The sequence below is a fragment of the Canis lupus genome, chromosome 7 (assembly GCF_011100685.1).
Source record: "Canis lupus familiaris isolate Mischka breed German Shepherd chromosome 7, alternate assembly UU_Cfam_GSD_1.0, whole genome shotgun sequence".
Lineage (NCBI taxonomy): Eukaryota > Metazoa > Chordata > Mammalia > Carnivora > Canidae > Canis > Canis lupus.
Window position 1 is genome coordinate 58043430 of NC_049228.1, and position 14148 is coordinate 58057577.

The 14148-nt window shown below is 35.2% G+C and overlaps 1 protein-coding gene across 1 annotated transcript in view; it reads right to left on the minus strand.

The window, feature by feature from the left end:
- DSG3 (desmoglein 3) overlaps positions 1 to 11369 on the minus strand; it is a 31349-nt gene extending 19980 nt beyond the window's left edge. Inside the window, 3 exon segments of the mRNA NM_001002983.1 lie at positions 536 to 664; positions 1177 to 1212; positions 11232 to 11369. Coding sequence (NP_001002983.1) covers positions 536 to 664; positions 1177 to 1212; positions 11232 to 11279 — 213 coding nt within the window. The 5' untranslated portion in view covers positions 11280 to 11369.
- Positions 11370 to 14148: the final 2779 nt, after the last annotated feature.

Genomic DNA, 14148 nt, shown 5'->3' on the forward strand with positions numbered 1-14148 from the left:
AAGACATTTATTTTAGTTTAAATAGGGGGAGCTGGAGAGAAATAGAAAGAGGGATTATACAGTAAGTGTTAAAATATGTATTAAAATAAATTGCTTATTATTAATTATTTTATTATTATAATTTTAAGCTTTTTAATATGGACAATTTCAAATATATGTAAAGTTAGAATAGTATAATGAACCTGATATATCTCATCACCCAGTTTTAATAATTATGAATACATGGACCCCTGCAACCGTTTATCTTATTGTCTTATCCATATATTTTTTTCTATTTGTTTGCTAGAATCCAAATCTAAATAAGGATTGAAATTGGTCCACATATCTCTTAATTATTTTTTATTACTCTGGAAGCCATAGTGCCTTCATTTCACTCTATATTATTATTATTGTATTTTTTTGGTTGAACATATCAGGTCATTTGTTCTATGGACTCCCCAGGATACATTTTGATAAATGGAGTTACCATATCATTTTAATTTACATTTATTATGTTTATTCCAAAACCTCACATTGCCCTTGTGATTTGACTTACTTTGGCAATTGGATTTCTTCTGGAATTGTCTTCCCTTTCTCTGCAGGGTTTCGCAAATTTCACCCATTCACGTTTGTATCTCCTTCTGCCTTGTATTGCAGTCTCATCTTCTCCATGTTGACCCTTTGTCTTATGTAAAAGGGCATCTCATTTTATTATGCACATTGTTGGAAATTTTTGCTTCAAGTATTGCTTATCAACACCTAGGTTGAGGAGCCCCCTGTGTTTCATGGTATCTAGGACTATTGAATGTCTATTTTGATTGGCCTCATACTTCATCAAGCAAAGAAGAAAAACATTAAATATCTAAAACAATTACAGAATCATCTGATATTTAATATTGGCATTTAATTGTATTTTATATTTCCTTTATATATTCCACAATATCTCACTGCCCTGGGCCCTAGGACCTGCTTACTTAAAACTTGTTGATTTGTTTAAAATAAGAAGAAAGAATGCATGAGATAAAGTACAATAATGATATTTATACATTCTTGGTATTTAAAATTGGGTTAATTTTAATTTTATTTTCACAATTACTTAATAGTTTTAAACATTAAATATTTATTTTTCCCCAATACAATTTTAATTTTTTGAACTTAACTATTATTTTAGTTACAGAAAACTTTTTCATACTTTACCTCTATTCTCAATTCTCCATGAACCAGTATGAGCACCTGTAGACATTTAAATAAGTCAAGTTAAGTGTGAATTCTTCAAATAAGTAACTGTATAAGATAATTCTGTTCATACTGTAGTTTGTTTCTATTTAAAAAGAAGTGGATTTGGAGAAGTATTCAAAGGGTAAAATCTTCCCAGGAAAAAAAAAATACTCTCAATATAAGCAAGTTCTTTCAATTTTTAAAATCTGACTCAGAATTTTAATGATATACAAAAGAATCTATTGAATTCTGCAAAACTGTACCTAACAGCCAATTGCAGCTGCTAGATATTTCTTACCTGGCTATTCTATAAAGACTTCCCAGAAACTACGGGAGATAACTACTTTCAGAAACAGTGGTGAGCTTCATTGTGATAAGCTATTAGTTAGCTGCACTTTCTTAGTTGTTTGACACTGGAGAGGATGAAACAGAACTAGTGAGATTTAGAGAGTGGAACACAAATGATGGGGAGATGCTATTCCAATCACAAGTACTGTTTACTGTGGGATGCGGACCTGCTAATCTCTGCCCTATTTTTTTTTAAGATTTTATTTATTTATTCATGACAGAGGGGGAGAGAGAGAGAGAGAGAGGCAGAGACACAGGCAGAGGGAGGGAGAAGCAGGCTCCATGCAGGGAGCCCGAAATGAGACTTGATCCCGGGTCTCCAGGATCACACCCTGGGCTGAAGGCGGCGCTAAACCGGGGAACCACCCAGGCTGCCCTATTATTTCAACTTACATGTTGAGCTTAATTTTTACACTGATCTGAAAAAATTAAATCAGGATAAAATGAAGTTAGGCCATCTACGGTCTTTACTTTCTCAAGAACATATGGGACCTTCATTTGTGTTGCTTTCCACCTTGTTTTCTACCTGGAGTACATTTTTTTTTTTTTTTTTTTTACTATAGTTGACATACAGTGTTATATTAGTTTCAACTGAGTGATTTGACAAGTGTATACATTATGCTATGTTCGCCACAAGCACAGCTGCCATCTGTCTTGTTATATTGCTCTTACGATATTATTGACTATTGACTATTATTGACTATTCTTTATGCTGTGCCTTTTATGTCTGTAACTGATTCATTCCATACCTGGAAGCCTATATTATCTCCCACCCACTTTCACTCATTTTGCTTAACCCCTTACTATTCTCCCCTCTGGCAACCATCAGTCTGTATTGATAGGTCTGATTCCACTTTTTGTTCTTTTCTTTTCTTTTTTTTCTTTTTTCTTTTCTTTTCTTTTCTTTTCTTTTCTTTTCTTTTCTTTTCTTTTCTTTTCTTTTCTTTCTTTTCTTTTCTTTTTTCTTTTCTTTTCTTTCTTTTCTTTTCTTTTCTTTCTTTTCTTTTCTTTTTCTTTTGGATTCCACTTATGAGTGGAATTGTAAGGTATTGGGCTTTCTCAGTCTGACTTATTTCACTTAGCATAATACCCTCTAGGTCCATCTGTGTTGTCTCAGATAGCATGAGCCCATCCTTTTTCATGGATGTGTAATATTCCATTACATTGTCCTTAACCATTCATCTATTGATGGACACTTAAGTTGACTCGATATGTTGGTTATTATAAATGATGCTGAAATAAGCATGGGGATGCATATATCTTTATGACTAAGTGTTTTTGAGTAGATATCCAATAGTGGAATTATTGGATCATATGGTAATTCTATTTTTAATTTTTTGAGGAACCTCCATGCTGTTTTCCACAGAGGCTGTACCGATTTCAACTCACACCACCAGTATACAAGGGTTTTTTCCCCACACATCCTTGTAAACACTTTTTATTTCTTGTCATTTTGAGTTTAGCCATTCAAACTGGTAAGTTGATACCTCCCCTTTACCCACTTAAATATTTCTCATTTTTTAAGATCAGTTCAAGTTCCAACAATTGCCATGAAGCTGTCCTTACTCGTCTTTTTTTTTCCATTTTTTTTTATTTTTTAAAGATTTTATTTTTTAAAATTTATTCATGAGAGACACAGAGGGAGAGAGAGAGAGGCAGAGACACAGGCAGAGGGAGAAGCAGGCCCCATGCAGGGAGCCCGATGTGGGACTCGATCCCAGGTCTCCAGGATCATGCCCTGGGCTGCAGGCAGTGCTAAACCACTGTGCCACCGGGGCTGCCCCTTACTCGTCTTCTTTTCTGAGTTTTTTCAACACATATTTTGTACCATGCAGTTTAACCCATAAAGGTTTGCCACAGTTTACTATTTCTTATTGTTTTATATGCATTATGATGTTAAGCCAAGAGAATTGTAAGCTTTCCAAATCAGTATGTCTATGTTATTTGTTTCTTGTAATTGATATAACCTTTTCCTCAGCAGATATTTAACCAATATTTGCTGACCTACTGATTATCTGATGTGACGAGAATCTGGTAGGGAAAAGATTGTGAAAAATAAATCAGAAGAAAAAGAATTAGAGTAATATTAGTAGCTAAAGTTTATTATGATTTTTGTATCAGTTGCTGTTTATAGACCTTTAAATTTATTATCTCATTTAATACTTATAGTACCTATCTGTTGGAGATACTACTATTATAGACTATTCTATGGATGAAGAAATGGAAGCCAGGGATAGACTCTAAGATTATGCATGAGATCCACGGAAGTAGTGCTAGCTAGTCTAGGGTAGCTCTTTTTCATCTCTAGAATGGGATAGGAGTAGATCACATCCACTCCCTTCTGGGAAATTTGTAAAGTGAATTAGGTGATTCAAAGATATCATTATAAGTTTTAAAGATGATTTTTATTAACTATTTTTGGAAAACAATATATATAAAAATGAGTGATTTGTCTGTTATGGTATCTCATAGCATATATGTATGTATATGTAGTTTCTCTCTCTATATATATACATACACATATATATAACAGGCTTTTTAAAATTAAAATGTAAAATCCCCAAAACATTCTAATAAGCTTTATATTTCAGGACAAATTCCTTTATTGAACCAAAATGATATATATTTAATTACTTAGAAATTACTATTTAATTTTGGACAATCCAATTTTCAATAACTGATTTAAGAGTAAACTCAATTAATTCAGAAAGTTAAGCCTCATATCATGATAGAAATGCTAAGGAAAACAAATACTAGATATTCTCAACAAATTGGGTATTCTGAAATGTAAATGCCTATTTTAAATTTAAATGCTGTGTAGGATATAGTCAAATGTAGTAATTCAGAATTGGATACCAGATCTTAAATCCCAGTCCCACCACTTACTGGTTGTATAATTTAGGAACATTACTTAATCTTTCAATTTCCCAATCTGTAAAACAGGGATAATAATTCTACTTACCTTATAGGTTTGTTGTGAAGACTAAATGAATTAATAGGTCTAAAGCACATAGATGAACACTAGTTCACAGTAAGTGCTTAATAAGTGTTAATCACTTCTGTCACGAAACTTTCGTGTATGTGCTTCCAAAGTGAGCCCTGTCACCAAACTTTAAAAAAAGATATGAGAGTCACTTTAATATGAAGTGACCTTTTATTATTATTATTCACATCAAGGCACATCAGAAAGAGTCAAGAACCAGCATTCTACTGTACAGTTGTGTGGGTTCCTCCGTGCACAACTTAAGGGGGGTACTGTTGACATTGTAGTTTATGTGAATGTATCTTCTGGAGTTTTGCAGTATTTAACAGCCTCATCAGCTGTGCAGTGGCCGTGTAAGAAAAATGTGCATATTAGGTGGGTTCAATTATTCATAGTATAATTATGGACAATAACCAGTTATCCATATAATTTTCTTGTGATGAACTTCCCAAAACAAGTCCTTACCTTAGGCTATCAGCCTGACTCTTAACTGGAAATGAAGAGCCAAAGGCTAGGAGGTTTATGAGAAACCACATGGGACACTAAATGTTCTGGCTCCAAATGAAAACCGGTTTCAGGTATTATGCAATTGGGAGTGGTAATTGGAAGATGTAATTATATCTTTCCTGACATTTGCCCAATCAGGCAAGACTGGCCAGAATTGCTTGTCAAGTTTATTCTGAATTTAGAATCTTAACATTTGGAGAATTTCAGGAGCACGTTTATTTTCACATATTTATTAGCCCTGGAAACTGAATTGTTTCATCAATCAAGAGAAGGAAAGATACTGCAAAGATTTTCCTTCTATTAATAATTTGGGCCATTTACATTTTTCACAGAACTAGAACAAAGAATCTTGAAATTTTTGTGAAACCTCACAAGACCCCAAATAGCCAAAGCAATCTTGAAAAAGAACAAACCTGGAGGTATCACATTCCCTGACTTCAAACTGTACTACCAAACTATAGTAAACAGTATAGTAATGGCATAAAAATAGACACATAGATCAATCGAATAGAGCCCAGAAACAAACCCACACATATATGGTCAGTGAATCCATAATGAAGGAGGCAAGAAAGACAGTCTCTTTCACAAATGGTATGGGAAAAATTGGACAGCTACATGAAAAATAATGAAACTGGACCACCAACTTACACCATATGCAAAAATAAATTCGAATGGATTAAAGACTTGAATGTGAGAACTGAAAACGCAAAACTCCCAGAAGAAAACATAGGCAGTGAGCTCTTGACATTTATCTCAGCAATATTTTTTTGGAGCAGTCTCCTCAGGCCAAGGGAACAAAAACTAAAAAAAACAGATGGGACTACATCAAACTAAAAAGCTTATGCACAGTGAAGGAAACCACCAATGAAATAAAAAGTCAGCCTATTGAATGGAGGAAGATATTTGCAAGTCATGTGTCTGATAAGGGATTAATACCCAATACATTATAAAGAACCTACACAACTTTGTATAAACAAAACCCCAATCAAAAAACAGGCAGAAGATTTGAATAGGCATTTCCAGAGAAGACATCCAGATAGCCAACAGGCATGAAAAGATGCTCAGTATCACTAATCATCAGGGAAATGCAGGCGATATCATCTCACACCTCACACATATCACATTGGCTATAACCAAAAAGATAAAAAATGACACGAGTTGGCAAGGATGTGGGGAAAAGGAAACCCCCAGTTTGGCGGGAATATAAATTGATATGGCCACTATGGAAAACAGTATAGACGTTTCTCAAAAAATTAAAAATAGAAGTACTATATAATTCAGCAATTCCATTTCTGTGTATTTATCTAAGGAAAATGAAAACATCAATTCAAAGAGATAAATGTACCCCTATATTCACTGCAGCATTATTTGCAATAGCCAAGATATAGAATCAACCTAAGTGTCCATCAATAGATGAATGGATATAGAAGGTGTAATATATACATATATATTACATATACATTACACACACATACATGCATGCTCATGCAATGAAATATTACTCAGCCATAAAAAGGAATGAAATCTTGCTATTTGTGACAACATAGATGGACCTAGAAGGTATTATGCTAAGTGAAATAAGTCAAACAGAGAAAAACAAGTACCATGTGATTTACTTATATATGGAATCTAAAAAGCAAAACAAATAAACAGACAAAATAAAACAGACAGAGACTTATAGATACAGAAAATAACCTTTTGGTTACCAGCGAGAGGAGGGATTAGGGGACAGGTAATATAGGCAAAGGATATTTAGAGGTATAGGCTTCTGGTTATAAAATGAGTAAGTTATGGGAATGTAATGTACAGCATAAGGAATATAGTCAATGATATTGTAGCAACTGTATGGTATTGGACTAATCATGAGGATAATTTTGTAATGCATAAAAATATCGAATCACTATGAGGTACACCTGAAACTAATAGGATATCATACATCAATTACACTTCAGTTAAAAAAATTGGACCATTTACTTACAATTCTTTATCAAAAATTTTCCTTTTTGTATGTTCTATAGAAGAAGGTGGTTGGAAATAGTTCTACTATGTTTAGAAAACATTCTAACACAGAACTTGATATTTAAACTACTCTTTTTTTCCCCAGCACTAAACCAACACTACTAATTTCCTTAAAACTTTGTGCTTTAAAAATCTTTGGATTTCAAGTATCACTATTAGTTTTGTAGTAAGTAAACTTTTACATAATATAGTAACATGAAATGAAATAGCTCATTGTCCATATGCTAATAGAAGTGTTATATGACAAACTTGCGGATTTTGTGGACTGTAAAACATTGAACAATGATCTCCTTTGAGGATAGACATTTTTAAAAGGTTAAACCTCCGAAGATAAATATTTTTCTTTTTTTAAGATTTTATTTATTTGAGAGAGAGAGAGAGCGCACAAGCAGAAGGAACAGAACAGGGGAGAAGGAGAAGCAGGCCCCCTGCTGAGCAGGGAGCACCACATGAGTCTCGATCCTAAGACCTTGGGATCATGACCTGAGCTGGAGACAAACTCTGCCCAGATGCCCTGATAAGTATTTTTCAATCACAAATTTTTCCCCAAAATGTTTATTTTTTAATGTGTGAAATGGATCAAATATGCACAGGACACTGGTCACTATTACATTTTTTTTAATTTTTTTTTACTATATGTAGGTGTTCCCCATGACTTCATCTTTCAAGTAATTGGACAAAACAGTTGAAATTTTGAGTAATGCTCCAAGTTTGAAAGTGTTATTTTCTCACACCCACTATTATGCAAATGTAAGATATAGTTTGATATGCTCTTTCACTCAAGAAAAAATATAGATCCTCTCTTGACTTATTGAAACTGGTGGTGGTGGTTACTTAAAATAGTAAGGTAGAATTTTAAGAAGTTACCAAGAATAACCTGTATTACTAATGTAAATACTGCAAATGATAGGAGTCTTAGAAAACACTTTATATTTTCCAGAGCACTTGTTTGCACATGTTGCTGCTTTTTTTTTTTTTTTAAAGATGTATTTATTTCTTTATTTGAGAGAGAGAGAGAAAGAGAATGTAAGCAGGAGGAGAGGGAGAAGGAGAGAAGCAGACTCCTCACTGAGTGGAGATCCCAATGTAAGGCTTGATTTCAGGTACCTGAGCTGAAACCAAGAGTCAGCTCAAGTTGGCTTAACCAACTGAGCCACCCAGGCGTCTCAACACACATGTTGCTTCTTTATTCTTACTGTGGCAGAAGGCTGTGATTATTGTCATTTGATAGTTCAGAAAATAAGGCCTGGAGTCAGTCATACAGGCATAGATTGAAGCCTGTGACTTTGCTGTCATAACTAGCTTCTCTAGGCAACCCTTCTATGGTCATAGGATGATGGAATTCCAATTCAGCACCTCTAAATATGTCTTCCAACTTTCAGACCTCACCCTTCGACAACAAAAGATGTACATTCCCACTCCACAATGCTTTTAAAAACATTGATTTTTTTCCCCTTACCACACTATTTCAAAACTTGGGGTGAATCCCCACTTCTAAAGGAATTTCATTAGCCTTCACAGAATGTACTTTTCAATCTGTCATCTACCTTTCCAACTCATGTCCAATGCAAACTGTCATTCTAGCCAAACCAGTATGTCCGTTGCCCCTAGGCAAATGCTGTAATTGTGCTTTCCTTTGCTCATGCTGGTCTGACAACTGAGGATATCCCCCTTTGGCCCATTCATGCTAATCAAAAAACAGCTAAAATCTCACCTAGTCCATGGAGCCTTGTTTGTCAACCTCACTCTTAACTGATACTACATTACACAAACAGCATTAATGATAGACAAGCACTGTCCCATAGAAATAACAATAAGAACTATACATGTGAGCCAAATACGTAATTTTAAATGTTCTAGTATTCATCTATTTAAAAAGCTTAAAGAGGTGAAATTAATTTTAACAACATATCTTTTATCCAATATATTCAAAATACTATCATTTTGTAGTCAACATAACTACATTGTAGTCAACATAACTACACTGACATTTTACATTCTTTTTTTCATACAAAGTCTTCAAAATATGATGTATATTTTACATTTAACAACACATTTCATCTCAGACCAACCACATTTTAAGTGGCTATTAGCCACATGTGGCCTGTGGCTGCCATACTGGACAGAACGGGTCTAGACCATTCAGTTTAATTAATTATGTATGAAGTTATATTGTTGTTTAAATAGCTTGTGTGTGTGTAAAATTTTTCCAAGGGGAGGAAAATGTCTTCCTTTTCATACTTTCCTTCATGAGTAGCATTATAGAGACACTATGGGAGGTTATAGTATAGAGAGGCTTCATCTATCTATTTTTTAAACAATTGTGTGTCCACTGTAAGAGAGAGAGATCATAGGAAGCATTAGGGATATGAAGATGGATGAAACAGCCCTTAGTAAAATGATGTAATGGTCACTCTAGAACCAGAGAGGTTCTTGAGAATGATCTGTGTCGAAGCAGAGAAGAGAGCTCCCCTAAGCTTGTGGTGGTCCAATTCTGTGTTCTTTTTTTTTTTTAATTTTTATTTATTTATTTATGATAGTCACACAGAGAGAGAGAAAGAGAGAGGTAGAGACACAGACAGAGGGAGAAGCAGGCTCCATGCACCGGGAGCCCGACGTGGGACTCAATCTCGGGTCTCCAGGATCGCGCCCTGGGCCAAAGGCAGGCGCCAAACCTCTGCGCCACCCAGGGATCCCCAATTCTGTGTTCTTATGACACCTTCTGATAACCCCGCCACCCTTGCCATAGCTTTCCAAGTTGGTCATTGGTTTGGACATGTGGATTATCAGGTTCTCTGAGATTTAGTCCTAGAAATTACCATCTGGAAAGGTGGGAATGTCATACAACTGTCTCATTTCTCTTTGGAATGTTTTTAGCTCAAATAAAGTCATTAGACAACCAAAACAATTAGTTACATTGTTATGATGAAAATAGACTCTAACAGAAGGGAAGATAACAATTTTCTGCTTAAATGTTGTCCTGAGAGGGCAACCTGGGAAACTCTGGCTCATGAGGCAGCCTATTCTAATTTTAGACACCTTTAATTTTTAGAAAGTTCTCTCTGAAGATCTATCTCCCTGCAACTTCTTGAAGTCCAATTATCATTTCAACTTTTTAGATGAGGAGATGAGGGAAACTGGTGCCTAGGTCAACTCAGTTTATTATGAAGTGGGAATTAGTATTAGGATTTTAAAAAAATTCACTTATGGTATATATCACTATTTTATATCCTAATGTAACTGATAAAGTTGTGGCTTTTTTTTTTCTTCACAAAACAACATAGTTAAGGAACAAACCAGTCAGCTCCTCAGATTTCACTTCTCTTTTAGATAACAGTATGTAATTTTCTCCTTTTTAGAAAAGATTTTATTTATTTATTTGTGAGAGAGAGAGAGAACACAAGTAGGGATAGTGGCAGGCACGGGGAAAGGATAAAGCAGGCTCTCCGCTGAGCGGGGAGTCAGATGTGGGACTTGATCCCAGGACTCTGGGATCATGACCTGAGCTGAAGGCAGACGCTTAACCCACTGAACCACGCAGGTGCCCCTCAATGAACAGAAGTGTTATTCTCCTGAAAATAAAATGGCCTCTAAAATGTTGTATGTCTTTTTTCCCCCAAAGTTGGGATATTTTTTAACGTAATGGCTGACCATAGTTTTCCTAATAATCCTGTCAACTTCCCTACAGTCAAACATTGCTTTGATTTTAATTCAATGGTCTATTTTAAAAACATGTCCGGTATCAAGACCAGGCATGTACACTTCTTAGCCACATGCTTAAGAGATATGTAACCTTGGAAAATAGACCTGGTTCTCTTTCATGTGTTTTAGTTCGTGTTTTGGAAAGATGAATAAAAGCATTATGTTGAAGAAAGTGAAGGCCTTGTGGAAAATAGATCTAAGACCAGGATTATTTAGTTCATTAACTAAAGAAATGCTAAATACTGACTTTCAAATTCTACTTCTCTCTGGTTTATTTTTCTGTGTAAAATACAACATTAAAAAAACAGCAAAAGGAGGAGGTTGATAATCTTTATGATTTTATTCTAATATTTATTTCCACTGCAGTCCTTTTAGAACATATAATACGGATTCAGCAATCAAATATAGTATGATCAAACAAGGAAGGAAACAGAGAAAGTTGTGATGATTTGAAAAAAAAAAAAATTGGACTTACCATTAAAATGGCCAGAGCCCCTGATGTTCTGAACAGGAGCCAAGTCATTTTCTCTGATTTCCCTGCTGGACGAATCCAAGGAAGCTGCTGCTTGGATCCTTCCAACTGTCTGCATATGTCTAAGAAAAGCCCTTTGCTAGAGACTCTGCCTCTTGGAGTCTATAGATGGTCTGTTATGCGACTCCTCCCCACCCTAAACCAAGGATTGGTCTCACCAGAAACGCTTGCATCACTTTTGCTCCCAGGTAAAAACTTAGACACACCTCAATTCCAAAAGCAATGAAATCCTTTGTTGGAGGCTGAAAGAAAAGTTCACAGGCTGAAGACAAAGTTTAATAGGAAGGTCCCAGATGAATAATAAATTAATCATGGTATGGAAGTACAAAAGCCAGTCCTGACCACACTGAAAAAGAATCCAGTTGGCTTTTCTTCAGGGTTGCAATTAAAACTGAAAAGCAAAATGAAACACAAAAATCCCCTGAAAACTAACTTCTAGAAGAGCATTTATTTTTAGCCTGCATATATGTGGGTAGATTGAACTAAGTGAAATGTTGGTGTTAAGTAATAATATATTTTATTGAAAGTAATACACATCTAAAGAAGAAAACCATCAAGATAAGCAACTATTAAGAATAGTTAAGAATACAGTTAAAAATAATTGAAATACAATCAAAAAAATAATTAGAAATAATTGAAAATAATTAGGAATAAAATTAACGTAAACAGTTATAGGGTGCCTTGGATATTTGAAATATATAAATAATGCATTGCAAGACCACATCCCTGATAATAATCAGACGACATCGTTCCTCTTGTATTCCTTTTCATTTATAAGTTTTTGAAAAGGTAGGTTGCTTAGTGAAGAAGATAAACTTTGTGCGCTTTTAATTACTCAAAACATTTCCTCTGGAGTAGTCAACTTTCTTGCTGCTGTGTATTTATGCACTTCTAAATATGTGCACACCACCCAAGTTAGGGGATAGGGGAAAAAATCTACTAAACCACTTTAGTTTGCTTATAACATTCAAGTTAAAAGCACTTTAAACATTTCAAAACGTTTAAAGAAAGTTTCAGTAGAACAATTTTATCTTTGTAAATATCTATGCACCAGATTGTAGAAGCTTTTTAGTTTCAGGAAAACCATTTCATCAGAGTATTGTAGGCAAAAAGGATTTTCTTTGTCGAAAAGTCAGGGAAGGGGGCAGCCCTGGTGGCGCAGCGGTTTGGCGCCGCCTGCAGCCCGGGGTGTGATCCTGGGGACTCGGGATCGAGTCCCACATCGGACTCCCTGCATGGAGCCTGCTTTTCCCTCTGCCTGTGTCTCTGCCTCTCTCTCTCTCTGAATAAATAAATAAATAAAAATATTTTAAAAAAAATAAATAAAAGTTAGGGAAGGGGCACCTGGGTGGCACAGTGGTTGAGCATCTGCCTTTGGCTCAGGTTGTGATCCCAGGGTCCTGGAATTGAGTCCCGCATTGGGCTCCCCACAGGGAACCTACTTCTCCCTCCGCCTACGTCTCTGCCTCTCTTTCTCTGTGTCTCTCATGAATAAAGAAACAAAATCTTTAAAAAATGTTAGGAAAAAAAAGCACCTTGTGGACAACATCTTGTGGGTTTTTTAAAAAAATTGTGGCAAAATACGCATAACAAAATTTATTATTTAAAAATTTTTAAGTGTAAAGCTGAGTGGCATTAAGTATACTCACATTGCTGTGCAATCATCACCACCATCCATATCCAGAAAAATGTTGTTTTTGTAATAAAACTTTTGTAAATAAAGTTTCATTGGAACATAGACATGGCCATTTGTTTATATATTATGAATGACTGCCTTTGTAGTATAGTTGAGCAGAGCCTTTTTTAATAACATTCTAAGCTTTGGGGCAAGAAAGAAGAGAAAAATATAGTTAACTTTCAATTCTTTCCTGTCCCATGATTTAATATCTTGTAATTCTTCAAAGTCTGTACTAAAGACAAAAGAGATGATAGCAGTGAATTATGATATTTCTAGGCATATCTGCAGGTTGCACTGAATCTAAATTCTAGATATGGCTTACTTGTTCTCATTTACCTTTTCTAAAATTACAGTTCCTTGACAACTTTAGGGCTTAAATATGTAAATTATCATTCCACACTTTCCTTACCTGAATATAGGTAAAGAAGTATTTTATTTTTGTATTTAAAAATACTAGTTACAGATTCTTAACCAAGTGGTATATAAAAGCTGTGGGCACCCATGTAGGAAAATAACACACCAGACTTGGCCTACTGCAGCCTGGCTCCATCTACGTGTCCCTCAAGGAGGATTGTAGAAATCCATTACAAATCCCGTTGTGCATTCTACAGGCAGGCAGTGCTCTCTGATCTTCTATGTGCTATTGACAGTGCTTTAAGCCAACACTTCCTCTTATTTGAAGGATTTGGGACCTCAGTAAGGTTGCGGCCTGATTTGCATGGTGACAGGAAGGTAGGTAGTGGAGGTTACTTCAGCTGAGGAGTGCATTTGCATAACATCTTTGGACTAAGCAATGTTTTCACTTGCCATTTCATTTGTTAGTGATAAGGAAAGAAGGGAGCATTTTCCAGTGGTTTCTATTGAATACTTAGGTTATTACTCTCTGAATAATGGCTTTGGAAACCTAAGCCCAACTTGAAACTGGCTCTGACTCAGGAGGCTGAAATAAAAATGAGGATCATAACAATAATAATTATAATCATTAGAAGGGAGCTTCATTGCATGTGTATATTGTGGTTCAACTGATGCACAATATTGACTATATAACAGTTGGACAGTAGGACACATCTTAGGTTTGAAAAGCTAAAGAAACCATTCATCAATTTGCTAAAAATTGAACCATGGCATAAGGAGTGAAGTAATAAGGATGAATATTTATTCAAGTGGGCAGCAGTTCTGAAG